General features: G+C 51.4%; 1 protein-coding gene across 1 annotated transcript in view; it reads left to right on the top strand.

The window, feature by feature from the left end:
* The window catches only part of CACNA1C (calcium voltage-gated channel subunit alpha1 C), a 592,062-nt gene extending 564,675 nt beyond the window's left edge, over window positions 1-27,387 (top strand). The window contains exons 37-49 of the mRNA XM_054718756.1: window positions 2,204-2,369; window positions 2,948-3,075; window positions 3,740-3,836; window positions 5,658-5,760; window positions 11,911-12,012; window positions 14,553-14,680; window positions 15,113-15,247; window positions 16,696-17,048; window positions 19,688-19,816; window positions 21,895-21,998; window positions 22,306-22,409; window positions 24,549-24,884; window positions 26,849-27,387. Of these exons, the coding sequence (XP_054574731.1) occupies window positions 2,204-2,369; window positions 2,948-3,075; window positions 3,740-3,836; window positions 5,658-5,760; window positions 11,911-12,012; window positions 14,553-14,680; window positions 15,113-15,247; window positions 16,696-17,048; window positions 19,688-19,816; window positions 21,895-21,998; window positions 22,306-22,409; window positions 24,549-24,884; window positions 26,849-27,151 (2,188 nt within the window). The 3' untranslated portion in view covers window positions 27,152-27,387. The remainder of the gene's footprint in view (window positions 1-2,203; window positions 2,370-2,947; window positions 3,076-3,739; window positions 3,837-5,657; window positions 5,761-11,910; window positions 12,013-14,552; window positions 14,681-15,112; window positions 15,248-16,695; window positions 17,049-19,687; window positions 19,817-21,894; window positions 21,999-22,305; window positions 22,410-24,548; window positions 24,885-26,848) is intronic.
* The last annotated feature ends 288 nt before the right edge of the window (window positions 27,388-27,675 follow it).

The raw sequence follows: 27,675 nt of genomic DNA, 5'->3' as shown, positions 1-27,675 counted from the left end.
CTCCTATAGACAACACATAGTAGGAACATTTTTTTTATTAATTCAATCTGACAATCCCAATAAGAGAATATTATTACAAATTTATGTCAATATATTTGAAAATCTAAATAAAGTGGATGCTTTTCTATAAGAAATATATGCACCCCTATGTTCATAGCAGCGCAATTTACAATAGCTAAGATTTGGAAACTAAGTGCCCATCAGCAGATGCGTGGATAAAAAACTGTGATACATTTATACAATGGAATACTAGGCAGCTGAAAAAAAGAAAGAACTCTTACCATTTGCAACAGCATGGATGGATCTGGAGAGTATTATACTAAGCGAAATAAGCCAGTCAGAGAGAGATAAGTATCACATGATCTCACTCATATGTGGAATCTAATGAACAACATAAACTGATGAATAAAAATAGATTCAGAGACACAGAAGCATCTGATTTCTTAGGATATATTCCTAGAAGTGGGATCACTGGGTCAACGGGCGTTCCATGACTTTCTGTAGCCCTTTTAAGTGGTGCCAACAGATGTCCAGACCTGTGTTAAGCCCCACCCAGCCATGTGCATTCGTTTCCTCTCTCAGTGATTGGTGAATGCATGCATTTACTGGACCTACTCAGTATATACTTAAAATTGCAGTAATACATATAGAAAACATTTCTTTGAAATGAAGCTTTTTCATACAGACTGAATTTTAATGACTCAAATATGTCTACATAAATAAAACCAGGTAAACTAATTTGTCAACTTTTTAACATACGCATTTGGAAAACCTACTTTATTATATAATAGACTTTTGGCTTTAACAGACACCCCGCCTCACTTGAATTAATTGACTATATTGAGGTTTTACTCTATTTCCTCTACATTAACTGCAAACAGAAAATGTAACTTTTTAAATATACCATTTATAATAGAATACTTTGTTTATTTTAAATAAGGTACCTAGAAATAGCCTAACAAAGATGTTTTTGGGGAAATTATAAAATGTTATTACAAAGCATGAAATAGGACCTAAATAAATGGTGACATGTGTCATATTCATGGCTAGGAGACAATATCAGGAAGATGTCAAATTCCCCAACTTAATCTATATTTTAATGCAATTTCAGTAAAATGCCCAACAGGATTATTCATGGAAGTTGATAAGCTGATCCTACCATGTCCATGGAATAGAAAAGGAAAATGAATAGCCAAGACAGTTTTCAAGAACAACAAGTTGGAGTGACTCTCTGAGACAGCAGGACTTACCTGTAAATTCATAGTGGTTAAGACCATGTGGTCTACTAGAAATAGAACGAAATGGCTAGTGTGAGACCCACACATGTATGGAAAAGCAGTTACATCAGAAAAGATATTTCACATCAGTAGATGAAGATGGACTATTCAATAAATTGTATGAATAAAATTGGTTATCTATACAGAAAAAGAGAAGCATATTTCTACCTCAGATGGAGCACAAAAATATATTTCAGATTCATGGGTTATATGAAAAACAAAATTTTACAACTTTTAGAACAGAAGAGAATTTTTTATGACCCAGAATATAGAAGAATATTTTAAACAAGGTGCAAAAAAAAAAAAAAAACACACACACACAGAGGAAAACTTTATAAAATTATTATAAATTAAAAATTAAAAATCAGAAAAAAATTATAAATTTGGCCACATTGAAATTTAAAACATAAATTCATCAAAACATACCAGAAATAAAGCTAAAGACAAGTAAGCCACAGACTGGAAGAAGGTCTTGTGATGCATATAACTGAAAAAAGATTAATATGAAAAAATATAGAAAGAACCCTACAGATAAGACAAATAGCCCATGAGACAAGAATATGAACAAGCAAGTCGACAGAAGATGAAATAAAAATCTCAACACATTAATCATTTTAAAACCAAATTAAAACAGCAGTGAAATATTTTATACCCATCACATGAGCAACATTTTTTTAAATTCACTAATAGAATTGAAAAATCTAAACTCATAGAAACAGGGAATGCAAAAGTGGTTTCCAGGAGAGGAATAGGAAGAAGTTGGTAAAAGGGTACAAACTTTCAATGTTAAGGTGAGTAAGGTCTGAGGATCTGATGTGACACTTGGTGACTATAGTGATAATACTATGTTGCAAGGAGCCGGGGAAGGAGCCAGAGATGTGGGCTTGAATCCATGGGTGTTGGGCTCTCTCGCCTCTCTGCCCCAGGTGTGCCACTGGGGAGGCATGGCAGGACATCATGCTGGCCTGCATGCCAGGGAAGAAGTGCGCCCCGGAGTCTGAGCCCCACAACAGCACGGAAGGGGAGGCGCCCTGTGGCAGCAGCTTCGCCGTCTTCTACTTCATCAGCTTCTACATGCTCTGTGCCTTCCTGGTAAGCTGAAGTTGGACTAAATAGCCACAGGGAATGAGTGAGCAGGTTGGGGCAGCTTGAGCCTGCATCTCCGCAGCTCATGGCAAGGGCGACCCCAGCAGAAGAGCTGCCGCGGAAAGACTGAGTTAGTAGGAATGTCCAACCACACTGAGACAAGGACAGAAAGCTGGAGCCAGAGTGACCGCAGCCAGCACTCTCTTGTCCATTCTTGGCTCTTGTCATGGTGGCATTGTCCCAGAGGACAGAGGAGATGCCTGTGGAGGCCAAGAAGCAACTTAGACATTTTTGACCCTTTGATTAGAGAATGGGGACAAGGTGGTAGATAAAGTTGCCCTCTCTCCTTGGCAGCCCTGCCCAGCAGCCTAGGAGGGAAGCTGTCCAGCCCACGTGTGGGTTCAGCGCACACAATTCTGAGGGGAGCTGTGTTATGATCATATCCAAGAGGCCCAGGTGTACACGGTGACACATGGCTGGTCTTTAGAAATGTCAGCTTCTGCCGTGCTGGCAAAGTGGATTCAAGTGGCAAGTGTGTAAGAAGGTCCTCTTAGGCAGCTCATCATTCTCTCTGTTCTCTGCAGATTATCAACCTCTTTGTAGCTGTCATCATGGACAACTTTGACTACCTGACAAGGGACTGGTCAATCCTTGGTCCCCACCATTTGGACGAATTTAAAAGAATCTGGGCAGAGTATGACCCTGAAGCCAAGTAAGTTCCCAGGCGGAAATTCTGATTCCCAAAGCCAAGAGGGAGGATTGCACAACCATACCTATAGAAGAGGGTCGAGATGGGTTAGCGTGGGGTGGGCCCACTAGAAACACTGAATTGTGCCAGACCCCAGGGTCAAGGGTCAAGGGCCAGCAGTAGGAAGCCAGGCACTTTGATTAAGTCATGAACACACCTGCAATTTGCAGTTGAAGGGAAAGATAGAAGTTCCTAGTGTTTGGAATAACTGGTAGATACTCAAGTTAGGATGAATAGGACCAGGTACATCTCAACTCCTTTCCTGCCTCAAGTCCAAGGATACCCTTGTCAATCAATCACGTTTGGTTGACACTCAATACGTACCTTTTGGCCAGTTGGTTAGTTGACTGAAGCAGCAAGTACATGTTGAGAATTTCATTGCACTGCTAAACCCTTCCATTTTGAACATACACCACTGATGGCTCACGAAAATCTGAACATGTATACATTGGTTTTGGAGTTTTACAATGCAATTCTGCAGCTCTGCACTGCGTTTGACCAAAAGGGCTCCAGCTATGGAGAGTCCCTCCTGTAGGTGGGCCCCCGCCTCTCAGGAACATGAGTCCTGGCCTGCTGGCTGAGACCATGGCTCCTGACTGACCTTTCCCTCCTCTTCTTCCTCTTCCAGGGGTCGTATCAAACACCTGGATGTGGTGACCCTGCTCCGGCGGATTCAGCCCCCCCTGGGTTTTGGGAAGCTGTGCCCTCACCGTGTGGCTTGCAAAGTAAGAGACAACCTGGGTTCATGGGAAAAAGAGAGAAAATATGAGAGAAAGATGCCTGTTTGTCTTGTAACCTTGGTCAGGCCAACACTTTAAGGAAGTGAAGATGGTATTTTTTGTGCCTAAAGAAATGAGCCTGAGCCAGGTTATATTTTAAGGTTCCTTCCAGCAATAAGTTCAAAGCCTCGATAAAGGAAAAGCGAAGTGAATGCCTCATGTCCCGGTGAGCCCTGTGCCCAGTCCTGAGTAAAGGCCCTTGTTCAGAGCCCGCTGTGCCACTGAGGCAACCTCACAGACTTCCGTCTAGGACGGGTGGATTAGGGTGCTCTCCTGGGATCACAGGGCCAATAGAAGGTCCGTGTGTCAGCTTCAGGGATCCACGAAGCCCTAAAATTGTATACGAAGTCACTGAAACACTCACAAATAGTCCCAGGGAGAGAATCCATCGTGCTCATCAGATTTCTAAGTGAGTCCATGATGTTGAGGACAGACATCCTAGGTTCTGTTAGACCCGACTCTTGTCTATGTGGCCCTTGCAAGACCCTGGAGTGAGCGCTCCCTTAATTCACTAGCTTTCTATCTTGTGCCCTCTCTTGCCTCACTGTAATCCCAGCCATGTAGCCCAGCACTTGCTGAAGAGCCTGGTTTCCACTCTCTACCCTCTTTCTTTAATTCTCATGATCACCCTTCTGGATTCCATGTTGGAATAGTGACAGATTGAATAGAGGTTGCGGGGGCGGGGGGTGGCGGGGGGGAGGGAAGTGACGTCATAGAACTGTACAGAGGAAGAAACACAAGTAGAAAAATTCAGCTCTGTGGGTAATCCACTCATGGAAAATGGAGAATTGACAGAATATAGAACCTTCTACTTGTGCTCTGTTTTACTCAGTTTTTCCTCACTTGTACCTCCACTTCATTCAAAAAAAAAAAAAAAAAAGATTTTAGAAGATTTCCAAGGGTGTAAAAGATATGAGAAACAAAGAGCACATATTAAATGTCAGGTAAGCATAGTGAAAACAAGAGTGGCAATGAGTGAGGCTGCAGTGCCCATCGGGGCCTCCAGATGGGCCTGCCTGGCTGCGGTGGAGCTGGCACTGCCCAGAGACCGCTGGAGAAGTCACTCAGAGTAATTATAACCCTTCTCGGCTCTATGATTGACAGGAGGACACCATGTGATCTAACGAATAATATCCTTGACCACATCCTGAGAGCAGACGCCAGAATGAATTTCATGGTGCCTTTTCTCTCAATGACCTGGACTATGCTGAGCACAGTGCCAGGCAGCAGTGTTGGGGGTGGGGAAGGAGGGGAGCGGGCAACCCAACCCTGTCCAGTGTCAGCAAGCCTCTGACCCAGCCTGATGTAGAGGTAGATTTTCAAAACAGAAAAAGGACAAGTGCCTCTCCTGCAAGCATCCCCCGTTATTGTCTCTCTTATCGGGGCGTTAGATGAATGTGGGCTGGCAAGTGGCTCCCAGCAAATGCCTGCGCACAGCTGTTCTCTGTTGCCAGGCGAGAGCACACCCATATGCGTGAGCAACATTTGAATGGGGAAGGGGTTGGAAGCAAGGGTCTAATAGGGACAACTTCCATCCCTCCCTCACTCTGTGCAGCTGGGTGAGGGTATCTGTGGCAGAGCCAAGATTCTCCCAGAACAGGTTTTGAATGCATTTCAGTGGCTGCTGCTTCTACACGCCCGCCCACTCCAGACGCACGCACACATGTTTAGAGGCTCCCTCCCAGGGTTCTCCTGCCCTGGTGGTTCTGTGGGTCCTTTGAGAACCGTTTGCTGTAATCACTAGCTCTGCTTCCCCTTCCCCTCCAGCGTCTGGTCTCCATGAATATGCCTCTGAACAGTGATGGGACGGTCATGTTCAATGCCACCCTATTTGCCCTGGTCCGGACAGCCCTGAGGATCAAAACAGAAGGTAAGAATCACCCACAGGGCACTGGAAGAGCCACCCAGAGGATCTAGCACGCCAGCCGAGAGGCGGTCGGCACCTGCAGAGGCCCAGGACCTTCCCGTCCTGCGTGGAGCTGTGGCTCAGCAATAACTCCACCGCGGGGTTATAAATGGGGCCTCCTCCTGTTTCCTTTGCCTCTTGAATGGCCTATTTATTTTGAACTCTAGCTTTCCATCTTGAAGTCATAGGATAGAGTTCAAAAAGCAGAAAAAGATGAGTGTTGCCTGAAGCAAGACCAAGCCTCACCTAAATGAAGTTGAATTGGCTGTAAATGGGCCTCTCAAATGCTCAACATTCTTTTTAAGTTAAAAAGATCTGTGTGGGCCCTGGCTGGGTAGCTCAGCTGGTTAGAGAGTTGTCTTGATATGTGAAGATTACGGGTTCGATCCCCGGTCAGGGCACATACAAGAATCAATCAGGGCCTGGCCGGCATGGTTCAGTGGTTGAGCATCAACCCATGAACCAGGAGGTCACAGTTTGATTCCTGGTCAGGGCACATGCCCAGGTTGCGAGCTCGATCCCCAGTGTGGGGCATGTGGGAGGCAGCCGATTGGTGATTCTCTCTCATTAGTGATGTTTCTGTCTCTTTCTCTCTCTCCCTCTCTCTCTTCCTCTCTCTGAAATCAATAAAAATATACTTATTTTTTTTAAAAAGGAATCAATCAGTGCACATACCTAGGTTGTATGTTCAATCCCCAGTTGAGGCGTGTGCGGGAGGCAACTGATCATGTTTCTCACATCAATCTCTCACCCCCACCCCCGCTATCTTCTTACCTCCCCCTCTAAAAATATCTAAAAAATAATAAAATCATATCCTTAGGTGAGGGTTAAAAAAAAAAAAAAGAAAAAGCAAGCCCTGTGTGGGGAAGGGGTCATAGTGGCAAACGGTGACTGTGGTCGAAGTCATCACACACAGGGCACTAGGGCTCAGCCAGCTCCCTGGGAGGGGTTCAGCTCTCACCTGGGCTCCACTAGGCAGGCCATGCTCCCTGGGCCCGTGTCCACCTGGGGGGACGCCTTCTTCTAGCTTGCACAAAAGCACCCTGTGGGCTGCAGCCGCTTTGGCTGCAATCATCGGCTGTCTGTGTAATTGATACGTTTTCCTGAACCACTCTGCGGAAAAGGCTATATGAAGTGTACCTAAGAGTTGTATTTGCTGTAAGACCTTCTAGTCTATTATAGAGTGTTTCTCAGAGAGTAATCAAAAGACCACCTGCCTCAGATTCAACTACTGGAGTTTGTTTAAAATACTGAGTCCCACGCACCTGCCCAGATCTCCAAATCTGAGGCTCAGAGCAGGCTCGGGAATCTGCACGTTCCACCCGCCACATTAGGGTTCGGACAGGAAGTGAAGTTTGAAACCCTCAAACAGAGAACAAAGAGAGCACAGAGAGAAGCAGTGTGTCTTCTCTCCCTTCTCATGCTTTGGTCTGAGAGGTGCGGGCTGCCGGGCACGCGTCCTGGGTGCAACAGAAGGAGCTGGGCAGGGAGAGGGAGACCTGGCTCAGATCGCATCTGTGATAAGTTGTGCGTTCTCTCTCCGCTTAAGCTTCTTCGTTGTCAAACAGGAGGGGCAATGAGCTGATATGAGGGGAGTCACTTCAGTGAGTATCCCAGAGAGGTGCCTTCTCTCGGTTAAAGCCTTCCAGAAAATAATAGAAACATCCTAAATGAAAGAAAACAAAAACAGGCCATCAAAACACGAGTCAAAATAATGAGCTAGTCTTTAAAAAAATTACAAATGGTTCAAGTTCTGCTGCTGAGCTAAAAAGAAACAACAAATATACTCTCGGTAGCCAGTGCAGTAGTGCAATCTGAAATGGATGTGAGCAGGCCTGTTCTTCACACTGGAACTACTGAGCACACATTTAATGCGCTGTGTGTATAGCAAGGAGAAAAGCTGGAAGGGCGTTTATTATGTTAACAATGTTTATCCCCGAGTTGGAGAATGAGCAGTGATTTTTACCTTCTTCCTTTACTTCTGTCACTTTCCAAATTTGTACAATGACTATTACAGTTACGTCCAGGAAGAAAGGTTTCCTTCCCTAAGGGAGGAGATGTAATCACTGTGAGAAGGAATACTGTGCAGTACTTACAGCTTGAGGGAATACATTTTCATTCCTTGGAGGACCGAATAGCACGGAGGCCAGAGTCCTCACTGTTGAAGACACGCTGTCAGCGCAAACCAAGCCCCAGCTAAAGAATACCAACCGCCGCTGACAGTGCCAAAGGCTGCTCCAAAATACCCAGGACGCGTGGCCAGGCTCCAGGAAATGAGCGCTCGGGGGCGGGAGAAGCCAGCCACATGGGAACTGCAGTCAGCAATTAAAGGAAACTTGAAACACGAAGACATTTATCTACTGCATAGCATTGTCCCTGTGGCTCACAGCACTGTCTTGTATGCTTAAAATTCTGTGTGGTGGGTAGATCTCATGTTAAGTGTTCTTACCATAATAACATGAAATTTGAAAAAAAACAAAAAAAAAAAAACAAAGGAATAGCTACCAAAGAGCCCACAGTGCCAGCTCAGGGGCATACCTTTATCAGAGACAAACCCTCCCCCAAAGTGTTCATTTCTTAAGTCTAGAAGACAAAGGCAAGTTCTTAGAAGCCACTAGAAAGAAGTGTGAGAAAGCACCTCAATTTGTGAGGATAAAGTCTTCACCAGTCATTACCCTTCAGACTTTTGAGCATGGAAGGAATTGGACAGAAATGAACACCTTCTTCAGAGAACCAGTCCCAAGCCACACAAAACTTAGGGGTGCAGAAGGAAGATATGTTTAAATACTTAGATGATGCGTAACAACTGTTAGTGACGTTCCCCAGGTACACAGCTAACCGTGAGAATAAACTGAGGCCTGAAAAAAAGTTGAAAGTTCTTTTGGAAGATGGATTTGTTGCCTAAGTCTGTGGTAGCAGACTGTAGCAGGCGGGACAGAAATGGTTCCTCTCACAGTTCAGGTGGCCAGAAGCCCAAAGTCAAGGTGTCAGCGGGGGGCCCGTCTGGCTCTGAGGGGGAGCTGTTCCATGCCTCTCTCCTGGCTCCTGGTGGCTGCCTCACTCCAGTCTCTGCATCCGTCCTCTCCTGACCTTCTTCCCTGTGCGTCTCCGCATCTGATAAGGACACCAGTCACACTGGATTTAGGGCCCACCTAATGAGTACAACCTCACCTTAACTAATCACACCCGCAAAGACTCTATTTCCAGCTAAAGTCATATGCCAAGGTTCCATGTGGACATGAATTTGGAGGGAACGCTATTCAACCCTCTACATAAGATAAGTATATTTGAGCATTGCATTAATTTGGACTCTTTCATTGCATATGTCAGAAACCACTTGCTACCTTACCAGGAAGGGAGCATAACCACAAAGGACTCCCTCCACAACTAGAATGCCAAGACTGCCCTTTGGCTCAGGTGCTGTTTGGATCGACATTCTCACAGGGGATTCAGGTGTCTGCCACTCTCCTTGCCACCTCTGCTTGCTCCTGTTGGACTTCCTTCAAAGGAAACCTCTCTGGCAGGGCCACAGAGCGGATTCCAGCACAGGCAGCCTGACCAGCTCTGGCCCGTGCTGCCTCCCTGCGGAGTAGCACTAAGCGATTCAGCACACGGACCTCGCTTTATTGCTCTTTGCAGATAGGGCAAGACCCTCCACCAGCAAAAGGATTAGGACTTGCTGAAGGCTCAGCTGATGGTTACCATTTTTTAGCAATATTTTTCTGTTAAGGTATTTACATTGTTTATATAGACACAGAGGCCTGGTGCACAAATTCATGCCCAGGTGAGGTCCCTCAGCCTGGCTGGCGATCAGGCCGCTCAGGGCTGTCTCACCCAGTCCCAGTGGGGGCCAGCCGGAGGGAGGGACCACGGAAGGTTGGCCAGCCGAGGGAGGTTGGCTGTGGGAGCTCACTGACCACCAGGGGGCAGCTCCTGCATTGAGCGTCTGCCCCCTGGTGGTCAGTGTGCATCATAGCTACTGGCTGGTCATCCGGTCATCCGGTCATAACAGTCACTTAGGCTTTTATATATATAGATAACGCTATTATACAATCCATAAACTACAGTATAGTATAAACATAATGTTTATATGCACTGGGAAACCAAAAAAATTGTGACTGGCTTAATTGCAACATTCGCTTTATTGCGGTGGTCTAAAACGGAATATCATAGAGGTCTGCCAGTATTGGTTTCCTATTGCTGCATAACCAATTACCACACACTTCTTGTCTTGAAACAACACCCAGGTATTGGCTCCCAGTTTGTAGGTCAGGAGTGGAGTCATGGGGTAGCTGAGTTCTGTGCTCAGGGCCTTACAAGGCCCACAGGATATTGGCGGCCAGGATGTGTCCTCTTCCAGAGGCTCCAGGGAAGAACCCACTTCCAGCTCATTCAGGTTGTTGGCAGGATTCATTTCTTGCAGTTCCAGGGCTGGCTCCCTGCTGGGACCACTCAGCCCCAGAGGCTGCCTCTCTCGGTTCAGTTCATAACACAGTGTGTGCTTTCTTCCCGGCCCACGCCACCATCTCCCTCACTCCTGCTCCCAGCTGGAGAGAACTCGCTACTTCCACCTCTTGACCCCCTTCATACATTTATTTTTTTGTTTGTTTTGTTTTTTATTGAGGTAGAATTGACATATAACATTATAATAGTTTCAGGTATACAACTTAGTGATTTGATATTTGTATATGTTGTAAAATGATCACCACAATAATGCTAGTTAACATTCATCACCATGTATAGTTATAATATTTTTCTTGTGATGATAACTGATTTTTAATCCTCACCCGAGGCTATGTTCATTCTTGAGAGAGAGAGAGAGAGAGAGAGAGAGAGAGAGAGAGAGAAACATTGATTAGTTGCCTCCCATATGCACCCCAACCACAGACCAAACCCGCCACCTAGGTATGTGCCTTGACCGGGAATTGAACCCGCAACCTTTTGGTGTATAGGATGACGCTCCAACTAACTGAGCCACACATCCAGGGCTTGTGATGAGAACTTTGTTTTTTTAATATATTTTATTGATTTTTTTACAGAGAGGAAGGGAGAGGGATAGAGAGTCAGAAACATCAATGAGAGAGAAACATCGATCAGCTGCCTCCTGCACACTCCCTACTGGGGATGTGCCTGTAACCAAGGTACATGCCCTTGATCGGGATCGAACCTGGGACCCTTCAGTCTGCAGGCTGACACTCTATCCACTGAGCCAAACCAGTTACGGCGTGATGAGAACTTTTAAGATCTACTCTCTTAGCAATTTTTAAAGTGCAATACAGTATTAACTATAGTCACCAAGCTGTACATTATATTCCTTATTTATTTTATACTGGAAGTCTGTACCTGAGAACTCTCTACTGTTCAAGAGCTCATGTGATTAGGTCAGGCTCACCTAGATAACCTCCCCATCTTAGGGTCATATGTGCCATGTAATATAACCTACTCACAGGGTGAAATCTGTTCTGGTCACAGTCCAGGGATTGTGCAGGGGTGCATATATCAGTGGTGGTGGGAGGAAGGTTGGGGGCATCTTACATCTTGTCTTATAGCTGCAGGTCGGCAGCTTTCCTCTCATTGGCAATAAGGCCGTTATCCCAGAGGCTGCATGGGGTAAGCCCCTCATTAGCCTGTTTCGCCAGTGGAGAAAGGAGATCCAGAGGATCCAGTGTCTTCCGATTTCTGCCTCCACTCTGAGGCTGTGCCACCTGCTCCCCGCAGGAGACTCAGCAAAGGGCTTTGACACTGGGCAGACTGCTCTTCTTCCGATCACCCATGTCTCCCTGGCAACCACGGGGGCCCTGAGAAATGCCATCCGGGAAGAGCCTCTGTGCTCTCCCGCCAGATGGCTGTTGAGCTCTGTCCAGCACCAGCAGCCTTGTCAGTCCTAAGTGCCGCCCACAAGGAAAAGCAGTGTGTGAGGTGAAGGGACACCCTGGCCGGCTGAGTAGCAGGCTGAGAAGGAATGGCATTGGACAGGGCACAAGACGGGGGAGAAAGAGAGAAACAAGGGATCAGGACCATCTGTAGGGCACTTGATGCTGAGGGCATACCCCAGAGGGGGCCTTCAAGGGTCGGATGATCATTTCAGCCTTGTGTCTGTCTCCCTCCCCTCAGGGAACCTGGAACAAGCCAATGAGGAGCTGCGGGCCATAATCAAGAAGATCTGGAAGCGGACCAGCATGAAGCTGCTGGACCAAGTGGTGCCCCCTGCGGGTGGTAAGTGCTTCCCCCTCTCCGCACGCTCGCCACTTGCCTGGTTCTTGAGTTGCTAGGCTTGTGGGAAGCCCGCTCTCCCTGGATCCTGCCTGTGGGGCCCTCCTGGTTAGAAAGGACGAGGGTGCCACGCCCTCCACAAAGTCAGATACAGGCAGTCGGGTTGGAGATCGAGTCCAGTCTTGCATTTCGCAGATGAAGTCAGACAAGACCTCTCAAAGCTTGAGGTTTGGCAGAACTTCAAGGAAACTTTTAGGTTTCCCCATAAACCCCCGGGCTGATGGCTCTAGTCATAAATGGGCCCTGAGAGCGCCTCCTGGTGGAAGCTCTGTGGGTCCTTCCCAGGGCATGTTGCTCAGCCCTGTGCACCCACAGCCCCTACTGCTGTCCTGAGTCATAGGTTAAACAGCCTCCCCACACATGTAATTTCCAAAATATTAATATAACACTTTACCTAATATAAAATGTATTGAAATCTAATGGTTTTCAATATATAAAGTTATAACTAACTGAAGAAATGCTTGTATGCACCCACGTATAACGAATAAGTGTTTAAAGGAAGTAAGATGATTGAATATTGTCAACATCTTGTTTTTGTCGTTTTGAAGTAAGGGCTAAGTACATTTAAACAACTTTACATACACACATATGTGCACATATACCTATGTACATGCACATGCAAAGAACACATGCCGACTGAGACAGGCAGGTCAATGACAGCGGGAGACTTAGATTCCATTGGGGCAGGTGAAACAAAGTTTTCTGTCAACTTACACAGCAGTTATGTTCCTGGAAAATTCTGGATATATTAAAACTTTGTAAAATGAATTTAGGTTCTTAGCTCAGATAATTATAAGCAGGTTGTCCCCCACATGGATGTCCTATCATAACACTTGAAAGAGTGTGAAGCTATTATTTATTGTGCAAAACACGTCTGTGCTTTAAGGGCCACATCTAGAGCCATTTGGTACCAGTAGCACCCCAAATCACCGTGCCAACTAAAAACGACCCACCAGCCTCAAAACACTTTTTAGAAGGTGACACCCACCCCTGTTGAGAGCCACTTCCCAGAGGGAAGGCAGGACTGGGACTAAGTGGAGTCATAGAGATGGACAGGCAGCACCTGACGGCTTACATACAGTATTTTATTTCCTCCTTATAACGTTTCTATGACGTTTGCTCAAAGAATCAAAGTTCTTAGAAACTAGGTAGCTGGCCCAAGGCTACGCTGTGAGGACCTAGCAGATATGGGATTCGAACCTGGTCTGAGGGACGCCAGAGCGCAAAGCCCTTTCCCCTGCAACACTTCCTCCCCGACCACCCTGGACAGGGGTTCATGGTCTTTCCTCCCAGTGGGGATGAGGCCCTTGCCAGGGCGAAGGCCATCGCTGCTGTGGATTTGGCTCCTCTTTGAGGACAACCAGAAGCAGGAGAACCATCACAAGCCCTTAGATCTGACCCAACCAGCTGACTCGCAGGCCCAGGCCCTGTCCTTCACAGAGACCTAGGAGGTGGAGCAAAGGGGCTCCTTACAGGGCATGACATATTCTCATTGGAGACTTACTGGCTTCTCCATCACATGGTTCATTCCCAAGACAGGGGACCCACCCAACCCAATCTGTCTGGTTGAAAGAAAATCCCAAACTTACACAGGAGGAAGGTGCCCCTTCCACCACCCCTCCTGCTCACTGTTAAACAGAACTATGTTTGCACTTAGGGGACTGGTTGATGGGGGTCTAAAGCTTCGGAATCAAATGAGAACATTAGCAATGTCAGTTACTCAGTAAACAGAGCAAGGTGGGAAATAATTTTGACAATATGGTATTTTTCTTTTAAAGGGGGGGCAATAAGAATATACTGCTCACTTACAGACAGCATTTGCGTAAAGAATCTTTGCAAAAATATTCGAGAAACTAATAAAAAGCTTATCTATTAGGTGGTGGTAACCTGACAGATGGGAACAGTGGGAGAGAGGCTTTTCACTATATAATTTTTTATATAGTTTTGTCTTTTTGAACCATGTGAATGTACTAGCTCTTCAAAATATAAATTTAAAAATTTTTAAAGTTTGGATGCTGAAAAATCTATACTAATAAAAGGGTAATATGCTAATTAGACCGGACATTTTCCGGACTAATTAGGTCTTCCAGACGTCCTTCCGGACAAAGCCATGGTGGCGGGGCCAAGGCAAAGGTGGTTAGGGGAGATCAGGCCAGCAGGGGAGAGCAGTTAGGGGGATGAGGCCACAAGGGGAGAGCAGTTAGGGGGATGAGGCCACAAGGGGAGAGCAGTTAGGGCAATCAGGCTAGCAGGCAGGTGAGCGGTTAGGAGCCAGCGATCCCAGATTGCGAGAGGGATGTCCAACTGCCGGTTTAGGCCCGATCCCACAGGGGAGTCCCAGATTGGAGAGGGTGCAGACTGGGCTGAGGGACACTCCCTCTCCCCCGCTTGAATTTCATGCACCGGGCCTCTAGTAAATTAATAAAGCCCAACTGAATTCCCCTTGTTCATCTCCAATTCCCTGTTCTCTCTTTGAATGTCAGATGATGAGGTCACGGTCGGCAAGTTTTATGCTACTTTCCTGATCCAAGAGTACTTCCGGAAATTCAAGAAGCGCAAAGAGCAGGGCCTCGTGGGCAAGCCCTCCCAGAGGAACGCCTTGTCCCTACAGGTGAGGGGCGAGTGGGGCTACACCCCAAGGAAAGGCCTGGTCACCTTCCTCTGACCTCTGGCCAGGGTCCAAGTCTCTCACCAGTGGGCTGGAGGCCAGGTCCCTTCAGAAGGTAGATGTGTGAAGGGAGCATAGTCCTTTCCCTCTGTGTTCCCTCCACACACACTGCCCGCCATGGTCCTGCCTGCTCCACAGCGCCCAGGCTCTCTGGAGTGGGGCTGAGGTTCCCTGACAGCCCCTGCTACTGTGCCTTCATCTCTCCTGGGTACGAGCCTGGGTTCTTCCACTCGGAGCCAGACAGAGAGGTCCCAGAGACGCCCCGGTTAGCACACACAGGGTGGGTGCCTTCTGGGGGCTCCCTGCCTGGCGGAGACACGGCGGGTGAGTGGCTGGGCGGGGAGCGCAGGGCTCACGCGTCCCTCTGGGTTCCAGGCTGGCTTGCGCACGCTGCACGACATCGGGCCCGAGATCCGACGGGCCATCTCCGGAGACCTGACAGCCGAGGAGGAACTAGACAAAGCCATGAAGGAGGCTGTGTCTGCCGCCTCTGAAGACGACATCTTCAGGGTAGGTGGATGCTCAGCAGCACTCTCCACCTTAATCAAGTTCGGTTGAAGCAGGAGGGTGGACTGGTGTCCTGCCGAGAAAACCCAGGGAGAAAGGCCCGAGTTCTGTGGCAGATTCCAGCTCTTCCCACCAGCCATGTCCTACCCCTCCCCTTTTCCAAGCCCAACTCCCTCTCAAGCCAGGGCTCCCAGGACATGGCAGCTCTGAGGCCATCTGGGAGGAGGAGGAAGGACCCGCTTTCTGAGGGAAATGTTTCCAAGGAGAAAGTACATTAGAAGCTGCAAAGTGATGGCCCTTGGGCCACAGCTAATCTGCAGGCCCATTCAGTTTGCCAACATTTGAAAATCGGGCCCATTCAAATAAAAACCTAGACTTCTGGCTTCTCTTTAAAGCATTCGAAGCTGTCGATGTTAGGCTGTACCCCCCCCACCCCCCACCATGGCAGCAGAGGGCTGGAGCCCAGTGGCAGTTGTCCCCTCGATGGGACATGTGTTCTCCAGGTCACAGGGTCCCTCCAGCCTTGCCCCTCCTCCCCTGGGCCGGAGGCTGAGCTTCAGTGTTCACAGTAGAAACGGAACGTGACGGGAACGCTTGGGCTCTTACATCCGGCTCTCTCCATTCATTTGTGGTACCTGCCTAATCCCAAAGGCATCCAGCTGGGTTTAGCTCCAGCGAGGGCCCGCTCACACCTGTCCCTCCCAGCCCCGTGCCCGGGTCCCCGGGCTGTGGAAACAGGGAGGCGAGAGGAAGTGGTCCTGACTGTAGCTGACCTGTCCTCACATCCTCATTCTCATCACTGCCAAGTGTTCGTTACCGAATGGCCTCGGGGACACAGCAGCAGGGTAACACGGCCCTGCCAGACCCCGCCGACCAACCTTGCCAATAGCTGCTGGTCCACTTGCCCAGGACAAGGAAAGAATGCTGGGAATGAACCCGGTTCCAGATCTGAAATCTCTAAGACCCTCCCATAGGAAAGGAGGCTATAATATAATAGAGGTAGTAAATCCTTTGGCTAACACGGTTTCTGGCCCAGGGAGCCAGTTGGAGTTCCATTTTTTAAATCTCATTGGAGCCCCTGGCCCTTCCCCGCCCCTCAGACCTCGCAGCGCCTCAGCTGCCACACCTCGCAGGTGCAGGGGAGGCTGGGTGCCCTAGACTCGTCCTTGAACCTCAACCCCAGTCTTCCGCAGGCTCATTAGAAACTCCCAGGACAGTGGCTTCCCAGCCTGGCTGGCTCCCACAGGAAGTCCTGTCCCTCACTATTCCCCCAGCCCTTCCAGGGGGGACTGACGGGCCCCTGCCCCTCCAGCTGCCAGGCCCCGTGGGTGAAGAATCCCCGCGTAGCTCTGCTCTTGGAGGGCGGACAACTTGCCTCACTCGCGGTGGCTGCGGGGAGAGGCTGCCGCGGAGGTGTCCTCCTCCACCCACCCCTCCTGTCTTGCCTGCAGAGGGCCGGTGGCCTGTTCGGCAACCACGTCAGCTACTACCAAAGCGACAGCCGCAGCACCTTCCCCCAGACCTTCACCACGCAGCGCCCGCTGCACATCAACAAGGCCACCAACAGCCCAGGCGACACCGAGTCCCCGTCCCATGAGAAACTGGTGGACTCCACCTTCACCCCCAGCAGCTACTCATCCACTGGCTCCAATGCCAACATCAACAATGCCAACAACACTGCCCTGGGCCGCTTTCCCCGCCCCACCCGCTACCCCAGCTCGGTCAGCGCCGTGGAGGGCCACGGGCCCCCCTTGTCTCCCGCCATCCGGGTGCAGGAGGCAGCGTGGACGCTCAGCTCCAAGAGGTAAGCGCGAGGGCGGGGCACCCAGGGCCCTGCACTGGCCTCACACACTCCAGCTCAGAGGGGTCGGGGGAGGAGAGTTTGGCCCCCAGGCCTGCACTCACCCCTCACGCTGGGGTGGATGCTGCTGCCCTGTGATCCAGGGAGAGAGCAGGGTGCAGGCCGCCTCCCAGGTCCTGCCCTTGACTGCATGTGGCAGCCATGCTTAGGGAAGGCGCGTGGCCCCACCGCCAGCAAGTGTCCTGAGGAGCACACCTCTGGCAGAGCCTGCTGTGTGCTCTGGGCCCAGCCCCGCCCATGCAGAGGCCCTGGCCCCTCAGCCCCAAGATGTTTGCATCCTGGCTACACCACAGACACCGTTCCCCAAGTGGAAGGGGAACGAAGTTACCGCCTCCTCTTTCCACCCTTCTCACCCCTCCAGGGAGGGGCCTCTCGGTGGCAGGAGGCCCTTCGCTGTAGCAGTTGCTCGTCTGTCCCAGGGTCCGTCATTCCTGGTCTTGGCTGCACCTCCCACCTTCTGACCGGCTCTTCCTCCCTGTGCTCTGCTCCCTGGGCCTCCGGGAGCACGGCCTGGCCTAGAGGGATGCCTGTCTATGTGGGCAGCTCTGGCTCCCCAGGCCGGTGGGAGAGGCCACGCAGCTGCACCTGGCCACCTGACCCTTAGCTGCACTGCTCCCCCAGAGCGGGGCGGCAGATCCCAGCGTGCCAGGTTCTTGGGCCAGCCTCCTTTTCTGCCCTTGAGCTGAGAAAAATTGAAAAGTCCCAGCGTCTTTCTCAGTCCATGGGCATGTGTCCTGAGCTGCTTTCCTTCAAGGAACCAGCGGCACACGTGTACGTCCACATGGCCTGACCACTTACCAGTGTCTGATGGCAGACAGGTCAAGCTGGCCACCCGTCTGCATTGCTGCCTAAGATCCTGCCCACTCACACCGATGCCTTCTAGGTGCAGGGCTGAGCGTGAGCCCTGGGTTTGGTGTGCTGATCGGAAAGGCTGGTTTGCACAGGAGGATGTCCATGTCCAGGTGGCTGGCCCACACCTGTCTTGGCGGCCCCTCCCTTTTCTGCAGCCCGCCCCCCTTTCTGTGTCCTTCGGGGACTCAGTCCTAGTACCATCTTCTCCCTGCTCCCCTTGTCCTCTTCAGGAAGGCTTGCTGTGTTCCTCACTAGCGCCTCAGTGTAAACTAACACCTCCTTCAAAGGGAATTTTCATGAGACTTTGTTCTGTATTCGGGAAGGAAGGTAAAAATCACTTTAGAGAGGAGGTAGGGAGGGACATTGGGGATTTCTTCCTCTCCCCACAGACCCATCTGTTAGTGAAACGGGGTCCAGGCAAGGCGCCTAGCACATAGTAAGCGCTCCCTAAATGTCAGCTCCCACCTCCCAACACAGTTGGGAAAAACAACACTCAGGGCAGTAATTTTCACATTGTGAAGAGGCACAACTTAACCAAAGTTCCAGCTCTGAGCCCTTGTCCTTCGTGTCACAGCTCAGGGCTGTGGTGGCTCCGGCGCTGGCCTTGCCCTTGCTGGGGACAGACCAGCACACCTTGCACACAGTGGCCCCCGAGGAGTGATGTTGCCTGCCTGCTGCCATTCCCTGTGTCCAGCGCCTCCCGTGGTGCCTCACCAAAGCTCCCTCCCTGTCCCTCTCTTCCCACCCCATCCAGAGCCTGGGACTGTGGGGTGGGCAGCCACCGGTGAGGGCCTCCCCCAGACAGCTGCCCTGACCCTTCTGGAGTGGCGCCCAGTCCCAGGGCCAGAGCTGGGGCGCTGACCCAGCACTCAGTTCTGAGAGGATGAAGGGGGATGTTTCTCTGATGCCTCAGGAGTCAGGATAACGCGGGCCCTGGCTTTCTGGATCTAGAGGAAGAATGATGGAGGGGCTGCTGAGCCCGGCACAGGCAGGAAAGGGGAGCTAAGGAAGGTGTGAGCAGGTGAGCAGAAAACTGGCCGAGGGAAGGGGTAGAATCCCAGGGACATGTGGCGCGGCAGGGATGTGTGCTGACCGGCTCCATGGAGACTCAGCTCGGCAGGGCCTCAGGCGCACTCCCCCGGCTTAGAAGAACAAAGCCGCCATCTGAGCCTTCCTCTCCGTGCCTTCACTCCAGGGAGCCAGTGCCAAACATGACACCAGGACCTCTCAGCTCTGCCCAACCAATGCCCAAAGGCCCACCTGCCTATAGTGCAGGGAAGGGGCAGCCCGCTCACCGGGCCCCGCCCTGGGACTGTGGGGTGGGCAGCCACTGGTGAGGGCCTCCCCCTGACAACTGCCCTGACCCTCCTGGGCAGCCAGGACACTTCCTTAAAGGCGATCCTCTCCTTTCCAAGCACCATCTCAAACTGCTTCATTTGTTCTTCACAACAAGCCTCTGGGTCAGGCATATGTTAGTCCGGTTTTATTGATGGGATCCTGAGGCTTATGCCAGAGGGTAATTGAATGGGGTCAGAACTCAGGTCTCCCTGGTCCTAACCCCCTTCCCACAGGGAACCACAACCCCAGTCCTGTGCTTCCTCCGCGATCGGTCGCAGGAGGGGCCTGGCTGCTGTGGGTGAGCGTGTGTGCACATGCGTGTGATGCCGTACTGCTGAGCAAGGGGAGGGGGCTGGCAGTTCCTGATTTTTTCTCCATCTTGGACACTTTAGGTGCCACTCCCGGGAGAGCCAGATAGCCATGGTGTGTCGGGAGGAGTTTTCTCAGGACGAGACCTATGACGCGCAGATGGGTGACGACGCGGAGTACTGCAGTGAGCCCAGCCTGGTCTCCACAGACAAGTGAGCCCTGTGGCCTCTGCCCCGGCTGGCCCGCATGTGTAGAGGGGTCTGGGTGGAAGGCAGGCCCTGGGGTCCCTCCTCTGGGAGAGATCTGGAAGGGGAAAGAGGTCACATGTCAGAAGAGCACCTGCAAGGCATCTGTCACCTAATTAGGGACAGAAGCCCCAGACCCACACAGACACACACAGACCCACACAGACCCACACAGACACACACAGACCCACAGAGACACACACAGACACACACAATCCCCGGGTTAGCTTGGCCCTCCTCACAAGAAAGTGCTTTCAGAAAAGAATTCTAAACGCTGTTTCTTAAATTGTTTACAGTGCAACCAACTAATAAATATATGTTATAGTGAGACTCAGTCACACACAGACATGTATTGACCATTAAACAAATGTCCGTGAAACTACTTATAATAAAGCTGCCCAGCAGAGGGCACTGTTGGCAAATGGGGGCTGAGATTTTTGTCAGCTGGAATTTTTTAAGAGAAGGGTTTTTTTACTGCAGATCTAGACCAATTAGGAGGTTGTGACATTTACTTCATTATGATCAGCACTTTTAAAAGAAAGTATAGCACATCGTAGCACAGACTAGGATAAAATAAGAGGATATAAAATAGCATATCCAATGTCACAAAGCTAAGTATCATTCTGTGAAACATTTGTTTAATTGCCAATGTATGTGTGTGCAGAGTCCCGTAAAATGTATTTATGAGTGTGGGTTGCATTCAAAAAGTTTAAGATGCATTGTTTTAAAGGCTTTCCTGAAAGCACTTTATAATAAGGAAGGGCCAGCCCTTTTAGCCTTTAGATCTTTAGAGAATGCAAATTAATACATGGTCACATAGTTCAGAAATCAGGAAAAGCATATGCTTCCATTCGTTTTGGCTCTTATCGGGTGCTCTGCTGGATCATGGATACACTGGCCGCCGCACTCAGGGAGAGTTTGCCAACTCGATAGGAAGCTAAGATGATCTCCGAAGAGGAAAATAACATGGAGATTGTCTAACTAATATGCTCACAGAGTCGCACAACTGCGAGGAGTACAGGCATTCCGAAAAGGTCAAAGTCAAGGCGACCATAACAGGCGCCAGGCACAAGGTCAAACAGAAGCTGGGTCCTCAGGAATGGGTACGATTTGGATCAGAAGAGAATATAACAGGGAGGGCTTACCAGGCTGAGAACGTGAGGAAAGGCTTAGAGGTTTTGGTTCCAAAACTTCCCTGCACACCTGCAGATGCTGGAAGTCAGGGAGCAGGGAGCAGAAAGGCACACGGTCTCTGCCTCCGAGGACGCGAGTCCCAGAGGAGCAGAGTCGGTGGCGTCCTCTGTGAAAGGACGGGCTAGGGTGCAACCTCGGAGCGACCGTTGAGTCCACCAGGGGTAGTGAAGTCAACTTAGTGGCCTGCAACTGACATTTTGAAAGAAATAGGATGGACCAAAGTAGAATGGAAACTGTCAGAGTGCAGCGCCTGACGGTGAGTGTGGTTCATGATGTTTAGTTCGGTCACGTGTGTGTGTGTACACGGACCGTGTGAGATACACTCACCTGTGAGTCCCATCAGAAAGGCGTAGGGACCACTGGCCTGAGGCCCCGGGTCCGTGCCAGCTCTGCTGTCCACAGGGTGACTGCGTGGTGCCCTTGCTGATGCAGGGAGGGCAGGCCAGGGAGGAAGGGGTGGGAGTTGGGGTGAAGTAGGGACCAGTCATGGTAAAGAGCATCAGCATGTGGAGGAGAGGAGCCCGGGCCATGCCTGGAAAGAACCTGTGGGCCTAGAATTTCTTCCCAATTTTCTCAACAACGTTGACCCAAGAGCACCCTCATGCCTCCGATCAGAGGTGCGGGACTCAGAGCCGACAGGCTGTGTGTGAGGAGCTGGAAGCGTCTGTGAAGCCAGAGGGCAGGGCCCTGGGTGGTGCGTCCCTGCTGCCCCTCCCCAAACCTTCCTGGGAGCACAACGTGGGGGCTCCCTTCCCTGAGAAGCAAAGGAAATGCCTTCTGGGGTGGCAGCTGTCCCTGTGGGGTGCATGTCTCAGCCTCCAGGAGCAAGCCCCAGGAGTTCTCTGTTCCAGGCTCTCCTACCAGGATGAGGAAAGCCGACAGTTGGCGCCGCCGGAGGACAGGAGGGACACCCGGCAATCTCCAAAGAGGGGCTTCCTCCGCTCTGCCTCCCTGGGTAAGCCCACGCACCTCGCTCTCAGATGTGGCAGCCAGTGGGCACCCCCAGATGACTGGTCAGCCACCCAGGGTGACAGAGACCACGGTGGCCTGGCTCCAACCACCCCACACAGTAGGCTGGACAGATTTCCAAAGCGACGAGAGGGAATTCCAAGGGCAGGGCTTGTTGGCTACGTGGTATGTGTCAGAGGAAGATGAAGGGTAAAGGGGAGGTGTATACAGACCTTTTCCCTCCCTGGGCCCGAATCGGCCCAGACCCAGTCTCCTTTCCCTGCTCTGATCCCGGTTCTTTGGCTCCTTTGCAGGTCGGAGGGCCTCGTTCCACCTAGAATGTCTGAAGCGACAGAAGAATCAAGGGGGAGACATCTCTCAGAAGACAGTCCTGCCCTTGCACCTGGTTCATCACCAGGTAGCCCACACTTTGGACAGGCCACTGGCCACCCCCCAGTAGGCTAGACAAAGTCCCCAAGTCACCAGTCTTCCCTGTCTCACACCGCTGCCGCATCCCCACCCCTGGCCTAGCAGCCCCAGGGCAGGGGCGTTTTCTACTCAAATGGGAGCCTTAACAAAGTCTGAAATTTCCCAAGGTGGAGACCTAGGAAATACTGGTGAGCAGGAGCGCCCCACACGGTCCCAGGATTCCGCCTGAGCTTTCTTCTTACAGTGGCACAGGTGTCCCCGACCCCCAAGACACTGGCTTATACCATAGGGCACTCAAGCAGATGGGGTTCTACCTAGAGTTGCAAGACACCTGGAAATTGAGCGGCACAAAAATCCATCCACTGAAATACAGAAATGATCAGAGAACCAGCCAGCTACATGGTCAGGAGTAGGGAGTGATTTCCCAGGAAAACGGGTCCAGGGAGAGTTGACATTTTTCTTTTAGCACGGATGACTCTGCAGTGTAAAATCCAAAGAGCATCAAAAATGCTTACTATCTCAGAACTAATGGAGTTCTCAAAGAATTATCTAAGGCATTCTCTTACCTCCAGAAAAATTAGGCTGTAACCTAGAGTTTCCTAAACTTTTTACCTCTTTAATTATGCACTCCCTTACCACAGGCCTATGTTTTCCTTTTTTTTTTTTTTTACAAAGGCATTCAACTGCCGATTAAAGTTTATGATCTGCACTAGAGGCCTGGTGCACGAAATTAGTGCACTGGTCAGGGGGGCGGGGGAGGTCCCTCAGCCCGGCCTGCGCCCTCTTGCAGTCCGGGACCCCTCACTCCTTACTGCCCATCTACTCGCTGCTCCTTACCACTCGGCTCGCTGCTCCTTAGTGCTGCCACAGAGGCGAGAGAGGCTCCCACCACCTCCGCTTTGCTTGCCAGCCATGAGCCCAGCTTCTGGGACAGGCCACTGGCCATTCCCCAGTAGGCTAGACAAAGTCCCCAAGACTTTGGAAGCGCACTGACCACCAGGCGGCAGCTCCTGCATTGAGCATCTGCCACCTGGTGGTCAGTGCGCATCATAGCAACCCGTCATTCTGGTCATTCCACCATAATGGTCGCTTAGGCTTTTATTGTATAGATAAGATGGCCAATGTGACTTGGCTAAGTTGACACTATTTCATCTTAAAGAAATGCACTGTTTTGCTTAGCTTGTGTGGCATTGCCCGCATGCGTACTATCTCCCAGGGCCCCAGGACCCAGGCTGGGGACCGTCAAGAGCAGTGGCCATGGGCAGCTGGCAGGCTGCGGGGGGACACCGTATGTGATAGTTTCAAGGGTTTCTGAAAGTTTATTTCACTCATCTGTTCGATCATTCTGGAAGGCAAGAAACTCCTCTTCATTTACTACCTCCCACTCACGTGGCAGTGCCCCCTTCTCTCTGCCTCTCGGGCTGGGCTCTCCCCCACGCTGCCACTGCCCCGTGGATACAGCACATCAGAGCAGGCGTTGCAGCAGCTCACCTGGGGACCACGACCCACCCTCAGGACAGTCAAGCACCATGGGGCAGAGGACACAGCCCTGTAAATAGTTCAATCACGACACAGTGTGAGGTTTGAACAACAGCTCAAAAACAAGGTGAGCTAGAGATTGGCAAGACATCGTTACTGGCCAGATTAATTGTAAAAACTGAAACAGTAAGCACTGCTTTTGTCTAGCTCCTTGGATGCACAGTGTGCTATCTCGCAGACCCTCCTTCACTTGGACCTCACATCAGCCCAAAGGGCAGGGAGCCAGTGGGCACTGTGTGTGGTTGTACAGGTGACACAGGCACATCCTCTCTAGTCAACTGACCAGGAAGCCAAAGGGGGAGAATCCACAGCTGATGGGGCGGGGCCAGTGCTGATGGGCAGGTGATCCTGCCAGTCTATCACAACTTTTGGAATTTAGAGGAGACAGGGTTACTTCAGACTGAGATCATCAGAAGATGCGTTTTAGGACGGTTTAAATTCACACTGGGTCTTGATGAGGTAGGATTCAGATGGGTGAAATGGTGGTGTATGAGCTCCAGGCAGCTGGGACCAGCTGCAAGCAGTAGCTGCTGAGAGGCCTGCCTCTGGCCGGACCATTCGGTAACCCGTGCTCCTTGTGTGTCCGCAGGCATTGGCAGTGGCGGGCCTGAGCCCCCTCCTCCAGAGAAGCCATTCTCCCACCACCTTCCCCCGGCCGTGTGCCACCCCCCCGGCCACGCCCAGCAGCCGAGGCTGGCCCCCGCAGCCCATCCCCACCCTTCGGCTGGAAGGAACCGAGTCCACCGAGAAACTCAACAGCAGCTTCCCATCCGTCCACTGCGGCTCCTGGTCGGGGGAGCCCACGCCCTGCGAGGCGGGCAGCAGCGCCCCGCGGAGAGCCCGGCCGGTGTCCCTCACTGTGCCCAGCCAGGCCGGGGCCTGGGGCAGGCAGTTCCACGGCAGTGCCAGCAGCCTGGTGGAAGCAGTAAGTGACGCTGAGCAGGGCACAGGCGGGAGGAAAGGCCCGAGGCAGCAGGGCCCTTTGCATGGAGCATCAAGAAACGCTCCCCGGCTCTCTCCCACGTGGACTGGATGTCAGTCCCCGGGCCTGAGAGGCCCTCAGTGTCAGAGCCGGCAGCAGGACGGCGTGGCAGGCAGGGAATTCTGGACTTCTGTTGGGGCTGGGCTGACTCAGAGGGAGGGAGAAACTGAGCGGCACATCCCTACCACAGGCCAGGGAAGCCGGAGAAAGCCGCGGGGCTTCCCCACGCACCCCGGGCGTGCCAGCCGGCCCCAGCTGTGAGCGTGGGCTGCCTGTGTGCACACAGAGTCATGTCTGACTCCCGAGCCTGGTTGCTCATTAGAATAACCGGGGGGGGGGGGGGGGGGGAAGGTTTGGAAACCTATGACCAATTAAATGGGTATTTAAAAAAAAACAAAAAAACTCTTTGATGATTCTAATGCCCAGCCAGAGTTGAGAGCCTCTAGTCTAGAGCAAGAGCACCTTCGGGTCCACCGTGCTCGGCCCTGAACAGTCCCAGAGGAGGATGACTGGGTTGGCAAGGTCCCTAGAAACCACTTTGTGTGAGAACTGGCTGAGGGAATTGGGGAAGTAAACCTAGAGAGGAGGTGACTAACGAAGCCGTGATACGCCGCGCTGGCCGGTGGCGCGTCCTCCTCCCATACACCAAAGGGTGTGGGTTCACTCCCCAGTCAGGGTGCATATGGGAGGCAATCAATTGATGTTTCTCTCTCATATCAATGTTTCCCTCTCTCTCCCTCCCTTCCACTCACTCTAAAAATAAAAACATATCCTCGGGTGAGGACTAAAATAAAGAAGCCCTGACATGCATCTCAATCCTGTAAGGCTTCTGTGTCCTGGACAAGAGGTCTTGCATGCAGGACTGGAGCACCTGGATCAGCCTGACAGGCAGACTGTAGCTAACACAGGCGACCTTTCCAAAAGGAGGGCTTTCCTGTAAAATAGGGAGCCCCCATCACTTGACATGTGCAAGCAGAGACGATGCCTGTCCAGTCATCAGGCTGTCGCAGGAGGTGGGGAGCTAACCCAGATGACTTCCCAAGTGCCTTCTAACTCAAACCCCTGTGCTTCACGTGCCTTTGTCGCCTCTTATTCAGTCCACACATCTCCACTGAGCACCTGCCATGCGTAGACTGTGTTCTAGGTGCGGGGCCACCTCTAAGGAATAGGGTTTCTGCTCTGATGAGCTCACATGCTGGTGAGGAAAAACAGGTAATAAGATGCTGGGAGAGGGTGGAGTGATGGAGAAAAATTATGCAAGATAGAGAGTAATGGGGGAGCAGGGCTAACAGAACTTGGAGAAAAGCATTCCGTGCTTCCTTCCACTGCTCCCCTGCCCACTGGCCACTGGTGGATTCCCCCAAGCCAGTCACGGAAGCAGCCTCTAGGAAGGAGGAGGAGCTTCGGCTTTGCCCGCTGGCCGTTCCCAGCAGAGGCAGAAGAGGAGGCAGGGGCAAGCGCTGTGTTTGCACACGTCGTACTCAGGATCCGCACCCACAGACCGGCAATGGGCAGTGGGCAAAACAGTTTCACCAAAGGAGAATGAAGGTTTCTCGGAAAGAATAATATGGGATGCCAGGGAGGAGAACAGACCAGGGCAGAGGGTAGAACCCTCTGCTGTGAGACTACCCCCTGCAGCCCCTCGGTGAGCCAAGTTTTCATGTATTTGTAACAGTTTTTGAGGACCCCAGCCAAAAGGTCTCTCCTCCTGCCTGTACATCCTGAACCTCACTCCTTCCCTCTGAGCACCCCAGGACGCACTCATGCACTCACACGCGCACGCAGACGCCCGCACACACTCCTGAAGTTTCCAGTCAGAAGTCCTTTGCTCTAACCCTAAACAGAAGAGTTGAGCTGCAGGAATAATGTTCCTCTTTGGTTTTTCCTCATGGCCCTCCCCCCTTCAGGTCTTGATTTCGGAAGGACTGGGGCAGTTTGCCCAAGATCCCAAGTTTATCGAGGTCACAACCCAGGAGCTGGCTGACGCCTGCGACATGACCATCGAGGAGATGGAGAACGCTGCAGACAACATCCTCAGTGGGGGCACCCAGCAGAGCCCCAACGGCACCCTATTACCTTTTGTTAACTGCAGGGACCAGGGGCAGGACAGAGCAGGGGGCGAGGAGCCCGGGCCCTGTGGGCCCAGCCAGGAGCCTCAGAGGAGCGAGGAGGAGCTGCAGGACAGCAGAGCCTACGTCAGCAGCCTGTAGGAGCTGGGCTGGGAGATGCTGGGTTTTTTATTTGTCTCAATGTTCCTAAAGGGTTCGTTTCAGAAGTGCCTCACTGTTCTCGTGACCTGGAGTTAACGGAACAGCGTCTTCATTCATTTCGTTGGGACAAGACACAGAGTTGGGTGGTATGGAAAGTCAGCTTTTTGGGGGGAAGAAAAGCAGCAACCCCAGTTTGTGTCCAAGGAGGCAGAGTGGTGAGGAGGAGAAGGAGGAGGAGGTGGAAGGGTCAGGGAGGGAGCGAGAGAAGGCCGCCTGCTCTCCTGCGGTTTTGCAAGCCCTGTGCCAGGAGCCAGCCTTCACCTTGGGCCCCAAAGAGACCCTCAGCTTCCTGTGGTAGCCCCCGCCGAAAAGGACCTTTGTCAAACGGGTGTCTTTCAACTTTGCTTGTACAAAAATCATTTTGCACATATTGTGTACGAGCCTCACTGTCCCCATAGAGCCAGGGCCCTGTGGATCTGCAGAAGGAGGCAGGCATGACTCCCACCCCCCACCCCCACCAGAGA

The sequence above is a fragment of the Eptesicus fuscus genome, chromosome 7, assembly GCF_027574615.1.
Source record: "Eptesicus fuscus isolate TK198812 chromosome 7, DD_ASM_mEF_20220401, whole genome shotgun sequence".
In the NCBI taxonomy this organism is placed as follows: domain Eukaryota; kingdom Metazoa; phylum Chordata; class Mammalia; order Chiroptera; family Vespertilionidae; genus Eptesicus; species Eptesicus fuscus.
The sequence above is the reverse complement of the archived record's forward strand: the minus strand, read 5'-3'. Positions and strand labels throughout refer to the sequence as shown.